The 15398-nt window shown below is 36.7% G+C and overlaps 1 protein-coding gene across 4 annotated transcripts in view; it reads left to right on the top strand.

Annotated features, from left to right (window-relative positions):
- The window catches only part of VPS35L (VPS35 endosomal protein sorting factor like), a 56366-nt gene that overhangs the window by 12876 nt on the left and 28092 nt on the right, over window positions 1-15398 (top strand). For 2 of the 4 annotated variants that reach the window (XM_074840935.1, XM_074840936.1), the window contains exons 9-22: window positions 27-86; window positions 2261-2357; window positions 2767-2814; window positions 3850-3943; window positions 6186-6263; window positions 6618-6740; window positions 7460-7506; window positions 9662-9773; window positions 9980-10096; window positions 10463-10516; window positions 10934-11014; window positions 11861-11923; window positions 12986-13071; window positions 14112-14192. In XM_074840935.1, the coding sequence (XP_074697036.1) occupies window positions 27-86; window positions 2261-2357; window positions 2767-2814; window positions 3850-3943; window positions 6186-6263; window positions 6618-6740; window positions 7460-7506; window positions 9662-9773; window positions 9980-10096; window positions 10463-10516; window positions 10934-11014; window positions 11861-11923; window positions 12986-13071; window positions 14112-14192 (1141 nt within the window). Of the gene's footprint in view, window positions 1-26; window positions 87-2260; window positions 2358-2766; window positions 2815-3849; window positions 3944-6185; window positions 6264-6617; window positions 6741-7459; window positions 7507-9661; window positions 9774-9979; window positions 10097-10462; window positions 10517-10933; window positions 11015-11860; window positions 11924-12985; window positions 13072-14111; window positions 14193-15398 lie in introns of those variants that run through there. The other 2 variants (XM_074840937.1, XM_074840938.1) reach the window with 2 other exon arrangements.

Raw genomic sequence — 15398 nt, 5'->3', positions numbered from 1 at the left:
ATGATTTTTTTTTTTTTTTTAAACAGGTAAACTAGTGTATGAAAGAATTCAGTCAATGTGTGTGGACAATCGTGTCTCTTTGCCAGGTAACTTTGCATTTGTATCTGCTGTGGTCCTGGAAAAAAACATGTCTGAACTAACTTGAGAAAGGTTAAACAGGACCCATGCTACTGTATTTCCTCTGGAAAAAGTTCTGATTTGTATCGGGTCATTTTCAGTTTTTAATAAAGTCCATTTCTTATAGCTTCCACCATTCACGGTGTTTATGCAAGTTTACATTTTAACTGTGAAGAATATACCTAAGATATAATAAAATGTGCTTGTGGCTTTGATGTTACTAAACATAACCTGGGTCTTCCCGAGACTTGAAATCACAAAGAATGATACATAGGTAGAGGGAGAATTAAACATGAATGGCCAAATTAGATGAAGGAAGACTTCTTTTTTGCTTTTTTTCTTAGAATATGCTCTTTTCTGAAAGTACTACATTTTAATAGCTTAAAGTTAATGGTACAAGTTTAATAAAGCTGAGAGTCTCAGGTTTTGGTAAATATATGTTTTTGTTGCTACATTGGAAACTTGATAGTTTTGCTTTAATTAGGGAAGCATTTTGGAAGACAGCAGCAGGCTGTCATTGAGTTAGTGATCAGTTTACTAGGATAGCATAATCTTTCTAACTTGGGCCCTTTCTATTTTTTTCAGTTGATGTTCCAACACAATGTAAAAGTCTTAATTTGACATTTACAGTACAAATGTATGTGGAAGAACCTCTTTAGAAAGGGACCGAAACATTCCATGGAAATACAGGCATTTCCTTGCAATTTGAAGTGTATTAAGTGCATGTCCTTGAAATATGAAACATTCTTACTCTGTAGTTGACGTGGCAACAGTACCGTTAGGTTGCACTTAAATCTGTAGGATTTGAGCTAGAAGCTTGAAACCAACAAATATTTAAATTTGAAATAAACTTACAGAAAATATTTAAGATAAATTTGGCTGTTGCGGATCTGACAAACTGTTCTTATAAACATTAACGAAGGCAGACAGTTTCTGTAGCGTGTCATGATTCCTGGGCACAGTTACCTCCGTTCTGGAGAGCTGAGCTCATGCTGCAGCTATACAGCTGCCAGGCCCGTTGCTGATGGGAACTTCCCAAGCAGCTATAAAAGTGGGAGGGAGAAGGAAAATGTGTGCTGGGCTTGCTGTGCATGGCAGTGTGAACCCCCGGGGATTTCAGACCTGACCTCCATACTTGTCCCGTGGGAACCAAGTGAAACAAAGTTGGATGAGAACTCCTGGGTCCTAGATGAGAAAGAACATCTTCCTGTATTCAGTCAGCATCAAGCATGCGGCTTCTCTAGTCTTGGAAGTTGGAAACTTTCTTGTGGAGCAGGAGCTTCTCACCTTCTGGGGGCAGGGATGGGAGAGCACTGGTATATTAAAGCTGTTTCACAAGGAGTTTGTAAGCAGACATTCACAGCAGAAGCTGCTTGTGTAGCTTTTTCACTGAGGGACCCATCCTTCCCAACCATCTTGCCTCAGACCTGGGTTGATCCCAAGAAGCCTATGCTTGCCTTCTGTTCCAGGCAGTCTAGAGAAAGAGGAGGCAGTTAGCCATGCAACTGCATGCCCACCTGACCAGAGCACTGTCCCCCTAACCCATCTGTTCCAGCCCAGGGTGGCAGCTTATTCCTGCTGGCAGCTGACACAAATGGTCCCAGAGCTCCTGAGGAGAGAACTGTGCTGCAGCATTAGATGTTTAGTGTACAAAACCAAGTGTTCTGTCAGTGTTTAATATTTTCTACTTCTTGCAATGTAGTTTTAAAAAATTATATTAGCCTTTTCAAGTAAAGAATTTGAGGGATTAAATCTCTTTTGTATGTATGCATTTCTTATAGATCTATGTACATGTATTTGTTATAGATTCCCTGTTTTTTGTTTTTACAATTTCTGCTTTTGGGGGGAGGCAAAGGTGAGGTTTCTAAGTAGCAGATCTGAGATTGGCTTTGAGTGCTTGACTTCAGCTTCTGAAATTTTACTTAATGCAAGATGGAGGCTCTAATTACTTCTTCTTGCTGTCTGTGTCCTCGGCTCTTACTGCTGCACAAGGTAGCTGAGAAGCAAACCTACTGCCTAGTTTATTATGGTGCACCTAATTTCTTGTGGAAAGGAAAGAGAATACGATTTTAAACCTAGAATGAAAAGTAACTTGTTTCCAGAAAGAATGTAACTATGTCTGGGTGGTTGTTTTTTTCCCCAGATAATTTTTCTCCAGAGTGTGTTAACGATACGGCCAAAGAAACTTGCTTGAACTGGTTTTTCAAGATTGCTTCAATCAGAGAACTCATTCCCAGATTGTATCCTTGTCAAATGAGACTCTCAGAGTGTCTGCAGGTTTTCATAGACTTTTCCAAAAATGAACATGTTTGTTTCAGTAAAACCCACAGCAATCTGATGTTTATACTGACTTTGTTTTGTTTCAGGCTGTATGTTTTGAGTTTAATTTTGAGTCATGTTTCATAGTGAATGAATGCTGAATTATTGGCTAGGAGCAGCGTGGCAGTGATAAAGTAGAGTTGATGTGTGAAAATTTTTGAAACAAAGTTTCAAAATCTTGTAGATAAATTGTAAAAATCAACAAAGTGTAGTGAGATTAATTACAGAAGGCCTTGAAATAGTTCATTCAATATGTATTCAGTTTATAAGTTTTTGTGTTTTTAAATGACATGCATCTTAGTTTTGTTCCTTAACTTGGCTTCATTTTAGTTACGTGGAAGCAGCAATACTGAAGTGCAATAAGTTCCTATCCAAAACGTAAGAGTAAATGTTAAGTATGGGAAGGAGGTGAATTGGGCAGGTTTATAAACCAATTTAAAGAGTAGAGCATGCAAGTTTTGTGATTAATGGTGGATACGATCTCAGTAGATCTGGGAAGAAGCAGTACTGAGAGGTTTTGGAGTTTTTAGCGAGAATGCCATGGAAAAATTCAAGGTGAACTGTGATACAATTTGAAATGCAATAGTGCTTGCAGTTTTAAAATATAATTATGACATCAGGAGTTTGCAAATTAAAAACCAGTGACTTCAGATGGTGGAGGGGGAAGCAAGATTGTTGAGATGAGGAGTGTGGCAAAAAGACAGGATAGAAAACTGAAAGGAAAATATTGATGTGTCGTATTGCTAGAGACAGAGTTGGAGAAACAATTTAGGAGCAATGAGCCATTATCTATTGAAGTCTTGGTATAAGCTTCATATGTTGCCAAACAGTGTCAGTTGCTGAGCTGAAAATGTTCTTTCACACGTAATCGTCCTTTTTCAGTTATATTTTGAAATGAGTATTGTAAGCCAAATTGCTACTATAGTGACAACTTCATTATCCCTAAAAAGCAGTTCTTTTACTGGAATTGATGGGCCTCATCTCCAGGCACTAGTACAGCTCTGTCAAAAAGGACCTGTGGGAAAATGAGACATACAAGGAGTTCTGCCAGTTCTGCTTTAGGCGGCTGCTTTCTTCATGCTGAATTACAGCCCTTCTATAGCTCTGCTGTTCCTCCAAACTGGAGGAGGAGTTTTTTAGTTGTGCTTGTCTTTTACAAGCCAAGCATCCAACCTGGCTATCTGCTCTACTCCTAATGGCAAAAACTGCAATTTTAATATAGAATATGTGTTACTATACACATAAAACTTCTGCAATAAAATTTTGTGCTAATATGCTGCTGGTTTGGTAGGTGTTTCTATAACTCATGCTCAGTTGTCAGTCTTCAAGGCAGCTACTGAAGATATCTGTAGGTGATATAATTCTGTTATTGGTTGTTAAATCTTATTTTTCATTTCTGAAAAATCTTAACAGGGGGATTTCGGAATGTCTCCCACGGTTAACGTCTATGATTAGAGGAATTGGAGATCCACTGGTTGCAGTCTATGCAAGAGCATACCTTTGCAGGGTAGGCTATCATTTAACACTTCAGATCTGTATCAAAGATTTACTGCGGCTAGCTCTGCCACTAAAGGAAAATTTCTTTTAATTACTGTTTTTATCTGAAGTAGTCAGCAGCCTATCTCTTCCTTCTAACAAACCAAAAAAAATATTTCTCTTCTGTTTTAATAATGGGGAGTCTTTCTTTAGGTATTTATAATAAGCAAAAAGAATTTTATGTGCTGCTTATGCCAGTTTTTCATCTTCAGGTAGGGCAAAATGTTAGGGACCTAAGTGGAAGGAGAGTTTGGACTTTGAGACTACATGCTGTTGTCTGATTGCTAGGCGCTGCTTTGCATAGTTAATATATGCACTTTCCCTATGTTTGTCTTCCTCCTTCTACTGCTAGAGTGTATGTGGCAGGCAGAGGGCTGGCAAGCTCCTTGGCAGAGTAGCCACTTGGGAAAGTGTTCACACAGTGGATTTTTGTCTGACTGCGCAGTGTGGCAATGTTCTTATCCTCAACTACTCCTGCAGTTACCTTAACAGCTCAGCCAAGATAAACTTAACCAAGAAGAGACCCTAAAATGATTCAAAAAGTCAACAATAGTGGAAAAATATTTGTGAAATACGTTTTTGAAGTAGTGGCAAAGATCTCGACTATAATTGGAAAATGGTAGGGCTGCTAATCAGTAATACTTGCATGAAATCAGCTGCCATTATGAAATGCAATGAGTTTGTTCAGTGCTGATATATCTGTTATGTTTGAATAAACTGTCCAGTATGCTTTTGGTATACTAGTCAGGGGTGTCCATATGAATTCCTGCATCTGCAAGTAATTGCTAAGCTCTGGTTTATGCTGATAGATGAGCTGCTTAGTTTATTTGAATCCTGAAATACAGTAATTGCCTGCATTTTTGTCATAGCCTAAACATTCCTACTACATAGTGCAAGGTTTCTGAAGGTTTTTTTAGTTTGTATGCACAATCCACCTTTTACTGCTATTATACGACTAAAAGAGATGCATAGTGGTAGAGCAGTTAGGACTAATAATCTAGCAATAGTAATTGCAGTTATGTAGTAAGGAAGAGCTTACCATGCTCCCTTTTGTTGACAAAGATGGTCATACAAAATAAATAGTGAAAATTTTCTTGGAATAAAAATCCTGACTTTTATTTAAAATAAGAAAACTTATTGGCATGCGAAGCATTTAATCTTCTGTATTCCAGCTACTGACACTATATTAATGCTTTCAGAATGAAGATAATGAAAATGGATTTTTAAAAAAATATAAATTCTGGAATAGGAAACCTGTAGTATTGATATAAATGATGTCTAAAGCCACAGTGTAGTAAAATGTGGAAATAAACACTGGCATGCAATCAAAGAACCAGATCTTTACACAGCAAGGTGATGTATTTCTCTTTAGCCCCATGGTTTGAAAGGAAATGATATATAAAGGAAAGTGATAGATCACTGGCTTGGGTCTGTGCAGGATACCCCTGCTTTGTGATGAAGTCAGCTAGACTTGCGATATGCTCAGGGATCCCAAAAACTCAGACCCCTGGGTTGGTTTGAAGAGGGGAGCCTTAAGCTGTTGAGGTGGGTTGGTTGGTTTGTGTTGTTTTAAGCCTGATCTGTCACTAACTTCTTATTCACTTCTGTATCTTTCTCTTTAATAATATGCCACTTTTTTTTTTTTTTTTTTTAAATCTGCTATTGAAAACAGTCCTGTATGGATTAGTTTTCTTTGCAGTTTCAGCTTTACCACACAGGCCTTGTGTTTGTGCATCGCCTTGTATTATTTATCAATATTTTATCTATATCTGTCTATACATTCATATTTTCCTTTGGGATCCTTGCTTCATACTGTCCATGGAATAAATACACATGATTTTAAGCAATTTCCAAACTTTGACTGACTTGTTAAACGTTCTTCACTGCAGGCGTTCTGCATACAATGAATATAGGCTGTTGCAGTGCAGCACTGAGGTAGACATTGATTTCTTCACTCCTTACAGATACTTGGAGCTGGTGTTAGAACTGTGTTTTAAACACGGCTGTAACTACTTCAGGGTAGTTATTAGTGGACATGACTATAATAGTAAGCAAGGAAATAATCAGTCAAAAGCATGTGATTTGGTGCTGTTTGTTGATTTGATATGTGTGACTAGGTGTATTCCTCCAGAAAATTCATTTTTGTCTTACAGTTGAAGGAGAAGAGTAGGTGATGGATGCAGATAAATATCTGTCTCTCTCTTTTAATACAGGTTGGGATGGAAGTGGCACCACAACTCAAAGAAAGCCTTAACAAAAATTTCTTTGACTTTCTTCTAACATTTAAACAAGTAAGCAAATAGGGGTTTTATTTACAAAATCACATAAATACACTCCTTTACCAAACTACTGCATACTTTTTTAAAATCTTTGAAGTTCTTAAATTTAGATTTAGGAAAGTGCCTGTACCCAGATATAGTATGGGAAATTTTACAAACATTCTGATAAGTTGAAACCGCTCTATTCAGCGTGTTATGAGCTTGATATTTTTTTCGGCACCATGCAAGGAGTGCTTCAGAATATCTGTGTATCTTTGTGATCTTGTCTGTTGTCATTTCCATTCATACACAAACTTTGGCCAGTTTATCATAGCTCCTATTAAATACCTTTTCACAGCAACATGTTTTTGTCTTTTATTTCAACAGATTCATGGGGATACAGTTCAGAATCAGCTGGTAGTACAATGTGTGGAGATTCCTTTGTATTTGACTCTCTACTCTCCTGCTATAGACTGGATTTTGCAGTGTATTGCATACCGTGCTCCTGAAGTAAGTAAGCGTGGTAATGCTTGATACTAAAGAAAGTGTTAACTAAAGTGAAGAGTTAATTTTGTCTGTTAAAAAAACCCCTCAGTCAGTACTTACATGAGTGTGAAAGCGAGTATAAAGAGCTTAGATACAACTGTCTGTTTCTGTCTTCTATACAGGAAGAATGTTCATTTTCATAAAGCTCAAGTTAGAGCACTGTAAATTCATAGGCAGTATTCCTGTTTGTTTCTTGCTGTCCTTTAACTAGTTTAATCTTTATTTCCTGAATTCATTAGTTTCTTCTGTCATACAGATATAAAAATGATTTGTGTAGACTGTAGCTTTGTAATTGCTTAACATAGTCCACAGGCTATTTTAGCCTCAGTCTGCTCTGCATTCTGTGGCGGAGATTTGGTAATCTTCACCTCTCCTGCCAGAGATAATTGACCTGGCTGGCAAATAGCAATTACTTTGAGAAATGATATGGCTGAAGGAGTGCAAATTTGACTTCCATAAAATGGTGCTTTTGATTAAAATGCCACTGTACCTATTCCAGTAGGTGTGTTTTATGTTGTACTACACCATTGTTTTCTTGCGTTGTAAATACAGGATAAGACAGGATTATTGGAATGTATTGGGCAGGTAATTAAAACAGCTTTTAGTAGACTTCACTACAGTAATTAAAGCTGAATTTATTTGCAGAGTCTCTACTCACTAAATTTAATAAATAATTCTTCCAGGTTCTGCTTACTGAGATGATGGAGAGATGCAAAAAATTGGGGAACAAGTAAGTATTGCACAATGTAGAAGACATGAGTCTGTAATGAATACCTGTGACTCCCTGTAATATAAAATTCTTTTCCTTTTGAAAACCCTTGGATGCATAGTATAGCTTTTGTTCTCCCAGAACTTGCTAAATCATCACTGTGAACATGTATTTTTTCCAGAGATGAATTCTAAAATATGGTAGGTTACTTGTAGAGCAAAAGTTAATTAATTTAACTTGGTTGCTCCTAAGCCAAAGTTTAGGACATGTAATGTGTTCTCCATCAGCCATGTCTCTGATTTCTGGTTGTGCTTCATTTTTCTGTTTTCCTCCCCTTTCTTCCCCCTTGCCTCCCCTGGCTACAGCCAGCCCATGCATGCATTTTGCAAGGGAAGTTGTAAAGCAGCTGACACCTTTGGAAGATGGTAATATTTAGACGACTGCTTTTTTCAACATTAAAATTAGTATCCCAAATGTCTCCTAGAATTCTGTGAACAGGCTAATCACCTTCAGTGAGCAGTTCAGGCAGATGGTCTGAAAGTTTTGGATGTGCTTTCTGAGCTATGTGAATGCAATTTGGCCTGCTGATGAGCTAATCTCAGTTCATTTTATTTGATTAGGTAGGCTGAGTTCTGTGAAAGTTTTCAGCTGCCTATTTTTTTTCTGATGTGCTTTGCACAGTCCAATTCTGCAATGGCCGAGGAACTAAAATATGTTAATCGCTTAGATGAGGAATGCCAGCATTAGCATTCTGTGACTGAGCTAAGGATTGTGGGGAAAGTGTGATTTTTAAAAATGTGGTGTGAAGATGCTGTTGTATCAGAGTGTATAATATGGGTAAAAATAATTAATGTGCTCTGCTCTATTAATTATTTTGTACAGGTGTTGATTTATTTTGTGGAACTTATTTTTAAATCACCTTTTAGCATTTCTTGTTGTAAAGATGGGCTAGGTGCTTCCACTTTGTGCCTGTTTGTTCTTTGAAGGAGGACAAAATGTTGAGTATAATGAGGATTTTTTTTTTTTAAAGAAATGTTTTTGGGACATGTCTTTTTTTATGGGGAAGTTGAATAATCTGGTTTAGATGATATATAAAGCACGGTTGTTTGCTTTTAAAGTGGAGTTCTGTGTTTTTATGTCTTCTCATGGCTGTCAAAATATTACAAAGCATGAGGCATCAGTATATAAATCTTTAAATAATCTCAGTATGTTCCATGAACTACCATCTAAGTGAAAAGTGACAGCCTGCTTCCCTGTATTGCAAAGCATATACCTAGTGAACTGGAAGTACTTGTCTAATGATAAAATGCACATTCCAGTCAAATTGCGATGGGACCGCTAGTGCTCGGTCAGAAACACAGAGGATGCTGAGCTGTTTTAAGTGCTCCATAGAATTTCCCTCAAGGTAAACTGCTCTGTATTCAAGCTGTCTATTTCAGACTACTGAAGGACACAGCATTTTATGAGATGCTTCTGTGCTAACTCATGGCTGAGTTTGCCCAAAGGAATTGCCTTTTGAATGATACTAGATTTTATTTCTTATGTTTGTATAATAGTACCAGTAAACTGGGTTTTCCAGTAATGCAATGAGTTCACTCATCCATTGGTAACTTTGGCTTGACAGTAATGCAAATATGGGTCTGAATGATTAATCATAGATGTCTAAATATGTAATTGCTGGTTATATGATAATGACTGGATTTATTTTAATCCTAACAATGCAGCCGCTAGGAATCTGACTTTTATAATGCATGTATATTTTAATTCAGTGAGGAAAACTGCAATAGAGATTTGCCCTGCCAAAGTATACTCTGAACTGTAGTTAAAATGAGAGAGTAAGTTTCTAAATGTGTCAGCTACTCCTGGTTTATTTGATCTTTCTAGTAAACTTTTGGTAAAATGATGGCTTAAAAAAAAAACCTGTGTGGAACAAGTATTCTACGGGCTGGGTTATCCTTCCATAGGCTTAATGTTTTCTTGTTTTGCTTATGCACTATTAATCCGCATCAGTGCCAGCTTGATTTGTGGGTGTTTTTTCTTCCTTATCCCCTTTTTTTAAATTTAGAATAGTTGTTGGACAGTTTTTAGTCTAAGAAGTTCAGATTAATGTAAATGAAGCGACAACAGAATTTTAGCTGGTGTTGAGGTGTATTGATTTGTGTTATGTTCATTGTAGTGCTTTGCTGTTGAATTCAGTAATGTCAGCATTCAGAGCAGAGTTTATTGCTGCAAGATCTATGGACTTCATTGGCATGATTAAGGAATGTGATGAATCTGGATTCCCAAAGGTAACTTTTTGTATGTAATTCATAACAATTCCTGTTCGTTGTCTGATAGAGTTCTTCATGCTCTCAGTTGCCTGTGTAATTTGCACATCATTTAAATAAAAGGTAGTTTGATCCAGAAAATCTTTCTGCACAGCATACCTGCTAGAGCAGTGTTGGACAGACATGCATCTTCTCCTTTTAATTTAACATTTCTCATTAACTTCCAGCATCTCCTCTTTCGCTCCTTGGGATTAAACTTGGCATTGGCTGATCCTCCTGAAAACGATCGCCTTCAAATACTAAATGAAGCCTGGAAGGTTATAACAAAGCTGAAAAACCCACAGGTGAGTTCTTGTCCATTCTGATTCACGATTGATTCTGTGTTCAGGGCAAAATTGTAGCCAGTTGTTCAGTAAGGATATACTTAGCATGACATGGTTTACCTTTTTTATACACACAGTTGCCAAAAAATATGATACCTGGTAATATCTTCATATGATCCTTACTTTTCTGATCTCTACTGCAGTATAACTTAATTCCACATAACATAATTCTACATAAGCAACTTTTGAGGTTTGTCATTAGCGCTAGATCTTTAGGTCTGCGTGAATCATACCTCAGGAGTTAATTCTTTTAAGTGTAATTTTTGCAAGTGTATTTCTCATAACCCCCTGTAAATATTGGTAATAATAAGACACATGTATTTCTAGGATTATATCAACTGTGCTGAAGTGTGGGTGGAGTATACATGCAGACATTTTACGGTATGTGAAAATTACTGTTTCCTTTGAAGGTTTTCTAATACAGGCTAAATGGCTGTATTAGCAGTTTGGTATTAAAAATGGGAAACCTATTGCTAGTCAATATATGTAGGACTTCAGTAGTGAGTGAAAAAATACATTTCCTTTCATGAAAGATGAATAGGGAAAAAGATGCAACTTTGGAGGGGTCTTCACCACTCCCCAGCACTGCATATTTCTTATCCTTTTATTTTAGTGGCAGATGGACCAGTTTAAGTAAGGATTTACTGGAGCTATGGCTAAAGTTCCTGGCTTAACTAGAACTCTGTAGAAAGCTGATGCTTTTGCAAATGGAAGTAAATTATTCAATTGGTTTTCAGTGACTCAATATATGTGCTGATTTCATTACTGTATTTTGTAATCTCATTTTTCACTACACAGAAGCGAGAGGTCAATACAGTTTTGGCTGATGTTATCAAACACATGACTCCTGATCGAGCATTTGAAGATGCTTACCCACAGGTAAAGAATTTATTTTGCCAAATCTGTAAAAATCTGATGTGCATTTTCTTAGGTGAAACTAATTCTTAAACATTACTTACATCTCTTACCACAAAATAATTATTTTTAAGCACTGGCTATAATTTGGGAAGCCTTTTGGAACAGTGTAATGCTATGATTTGTTCTTTTTTCCCTGTGCATCAATCTTTCAGTTGAGAGAAATGCTAAACCAGAATGATTTATGTATTTAGAAGCAGCAATAGTTAACTCCTACATCAACAGTGGTGTTCTGCTGAAGAAAATTAGCAATCATGGGAAACTGTTTAAACAAAAGGAAACCATAAAATAATCCATCTCTGCTTGGCATTGTCAAGACTTTGGTGAATTATCGTGTTCAGTTCTTGAGGTGGTAGGTGAGATATGAATTAGTTGAAGAGGTTCTAGAAGAAGGTTTTTGTGGTTACTTAGAGGGTAGATAAAGTGCCTACAAAAGAAGATTTAACAAACTAGTTTACTTTTTGTTTGTTTGTTTATTTGGGTTCTTTTAAAGTCTAGAGAGCTGGAGGGCATGCAGACTATAAATTGGAAAAATCTGCCTAACTGTAAAAAGTAAAGAACAAATAATGCCTGGGCAGGCTGGTCAGCCTCTGTTCATGTGAGTTCTGAAGAGATGTTGGAAAAACATCTGTTAGGAACAGCTTAGCTGTAGTTGATCCTGCTTTGGGGAAAGAAATCACATTGAGTGCTTGAAGTGTCTTCCAGTTTTCTATGAATAACTAGAAAAGAATAATCTCTGGTGTGTGTAGTTTTAATTTGACTGGTATTACAATCATTTTCCCCCTTTTTCTTTTTTTTTCTTCACTTTAGCTGCAGTCAATTATTCAGAAAGTTATTACCTATATCTATGACTTCTCCCTGCTTTTTTCAGTGGTAAGTGATGCTCTGTTTAATACATTTTTAAGAAGAACTGTTTTACACTGTTTCTGCAAGAGAATTTACCTGACTTGGATATTTAGATTGTTTGTAAGCTCACATAGTGAGAGAACTTATTATCAAGTAGGTAAGCAGAGAAACGTTTTGGAAGCTCTCTGCTGCTTACTACTTAAATATTCATTATTCTAATTCCAATTTTCTATACTTTTCTTTCCTTAGGCTGTTAGATTCTCTAAGTTTGTTTGTTAGTATGGCATAAGTGACAATCAGCGAAAGATAAAATAAGGTTTTTTTGCATGTGTGTGCTCATGTAATTGCTGATAGCTGTTTCTATGTTATATATACTTAACATGCTCTGTCATAGGGCTTAAGTTTGGCATTGAAACAAAATGAAACTTAGAGAGGTCAGAGGCTGTGTATGAAGTAGGGAAAGAGGAACAAAGACAACAGATGTCAAAGTACCAAAACCAGTTGAAGAGTTAAATTCAAGACTGAGTTTGTGGGTTTGGAGTCAAGTCTTGTTCACAAATTGCTCAGATAATTCTGAAAAACTTAGCCTTGCTATATTCTTGAGATGATACAAAAGCTAAGTATATCAGTATCTTAACAACTTAAACCCTTATTTTTGAAGAAAATTTGAATGTTTTGGATCTTCATAAGTTGCCCTGGATACATGCGAAATGGTTGCTGGCATATGGCCTGTTTTCATTGGTTCTAATATCCTACCTTTGGTTCACATAGATGTCTGAATTTTTCATGATCTTGAGCTGTTTCAAGCATATGATTGCTTTTAAAAAATTTGCAACATTTGTTTCAAACAGTTCTGTGTTGTGTGTTTTATTCTGGATCTCTGCAATCAGTAAATTGATACACCTTTCAGCCATCGGTGCTTTTCTGTTTGTTCCACTCTTTCATCCTTCAAGATGAATTACTGTCTTCAAAAAGCTTAAAATAACTTTAAACCAGCTATGATTATAAAACTTATTCAAAATATTTATTGTTTTAGTGTGTTGTTAGTAAAATACCTAATGTTACTTGTTTATGTATTTGTAATTTCAGGAGAAATTCCTGCCATTTCTGGATATGTTCCAGAAGGAAAGTGTGAGAGTGGAGGTTTGCAAGTGCATTATGGAATCTTTTATTAAGTAAGTGGAGAATATTGAGATTAAATGCGGTCTGGAGGGTCTGGGGAATGTGTTGAAAGATTGCTAGGGAAAATGAGTCAGTATATAGGCCACTTAGCTTGTGAAGGTGTTCCAAGCTATAGGGAAAAAAAATGAAAATGTGTCAATTTTGTGAAAGAAAACTGGAATTGAAGTAATCATATTGATGCTGACTTGCTGTGGACTAACAGCATAGTTGTTCTCTGAGCTTTTTTAAATTTATGTTGCCTTAGCTGGTTTATGAAATTTAGTTTGTATTCCAGATGATGTGACAGCACAGAACTGTTACCTTGGTATAATGGAGGAAGAGAGACAGTCTTTTGTTACGAGCTCCATTATATAGAAAAATGGGTATTTTCACAGTTGAAAATAAACTTAGAAGATGAGGCTTCATCTTCAAATATTGTAAAAGTCAAACAGTCCTTTTCAAATAATTAACAGGTTCCTTGAAACATTTTTTCTTTCTCACCTTCCCTTCAGGTATTTATATATACTGCTAAGCCGTTCCCAGCCTTCTCTTCTCTAGGCTGAGCAGTCCCAGCTCTCTTGGCCTTTGCTCATATGAGAGATGCTGCAGCCCTTTAATCACCTTAGTGGTGCTCCACTGCATATGTGCCTCTGTACCTAAACATGACATTCATCCTTCCCGTGTGTCCCTCAGTAGCTGAGAAACTATATGACTTCTTGTTAGATATAGGATTGCTTTGTTCTGATGTTCTTAGATTGCCTCAATGTATCACATGTTTAGCTTGCTGTGTCCCTTAAGGAGTCAGATTCTGTGGCTTGGCAGTAAAGCTCCATGCATTATGATAATATTTCTTGACTGGCATTTGTTGGAATTGTACGTCTATTAACCATGTGGTCTTTGGAGTTCTGTTGGTTAAAAAAATGAATATAAAGCTTCTGTAGTGTCATACAATGCTGATGATTGGAATTATGGGTCACATCAATGTTATTCTATTCATTGTTTCTCATTTTGACGGAGCAGGATTTCTCATCACTTTTTCTAAAACAATTTGTAGGCATCAGCAGGAGTCTACAAAGGATCCTGTTATACTCAATGCTCTTCTACATATCTGCAAGACGATGCATGATTCTGTAAAGTAAGATTAATTTTACTCATACTAATAAATATCGTTTATGCAGAGTTTGGCTGCTTGGTGTACAGTTTCACATTTCTGAGGCTGTTTGTTTCGTGGTGGATTAAGACATGAATCCAATTAGTGGTGAGGGAAGAGCTGTGCAGTGAAGTGGCAGCACATATCATTTGCTTTTTAATTACTGCTTTATTTTGAATACTGAAGCAGAATTTTAAAAGGAAAGTAGCAACGGTTTTGTAGAGTTTTCTAGTGTGAAGCAGAGACACTAAACAATCCAATCTCTTAAAAATATTTTTGAGAGTGAAACAAATGTAATCTTTGAGTTATAGTGAATAATAAACTAGTTTTGAGATTTAAGTCAATATGTAGTTATTAAAGCACAGGTTGCCATACTCAATTATAACTTTTTTTTGGGCCACTTTTTCCAGCTGTTACAGAGGGGTGTGAAATCTTTAAAAGGACACCTGAAGATCTCTAGGAACATGAGTAGGGGAAGCTAGAACAGAGGAGAAGCTTTTGAACCATCTATGTCTCTCCCCTAAATCCTCCTCTCTCTTATCCCCTTGACTTTGAGTGCCCAGTTTGTTAGGGATCCTGGGTGCCCTGTTGTACCCTCACTGAATAGCAGTGTGCAATGTGGGAAACAGTTGTGATTTGTAGGTAACTTACAAAAATCACACAGAAATCTGTCTGATTGAAAATAAAGCCAGAATCACAATGCTGCAAATTTTAGATCTTAAGAGCAAAAACCTGTTTTTTTTTCTTCTGGTTTGGGTTGAGTAGAATTGTGAGGTTGCTGTTTCTTTTGGCACTGTGAGCCCAGAGTCTCTTAGTATGGCAGATGCTGTAAAAGAGCTTGTAACTTTCTCACCCTTGATATGCCATGAATGTAAGATTTATTGCCAATAAAGAAGCCAGATTTGGCGTGTAATTCCAATTTATACCAGCTAGGTTTATTTTGGGTTAGAGCACCTTATTTGGCTGTATGTTGCACTAAAAGCCACTTCAACCTTTAAATAGAACAATGTATTGAATAAAACAGCTTATTAAAAAAAATCAAGCAGTTAATGGCAATCCATATTCGGTGTTTCCTCTGACATTTTGCCAAAACAATTTGATAGTTTACTGGGGTCCTTAAAATCCCTTAAACTGGCTGTTCTTTTAGCTCAGGTAAGATAGCGTACATCATTAGCTTGGTTCTGTTCTGTC

Source organism: Strix aluco, chromosome 15 (genome assembly GCF_031877795.1).
Source record: "Strix aluco isolate bStrAlu1 chromosome 15, bStrAlu1.hap1, whole genome shotgun sequence".
Classification (NCBI taxonomy): Eukaryota; Metazoa; Chordata; class Aves; order Strigiformes; family Strigidae; genus Strix; species Strix aluco.
This window is presented reverse-complemented; position numbering and strand designations above follow the sequence as displayed.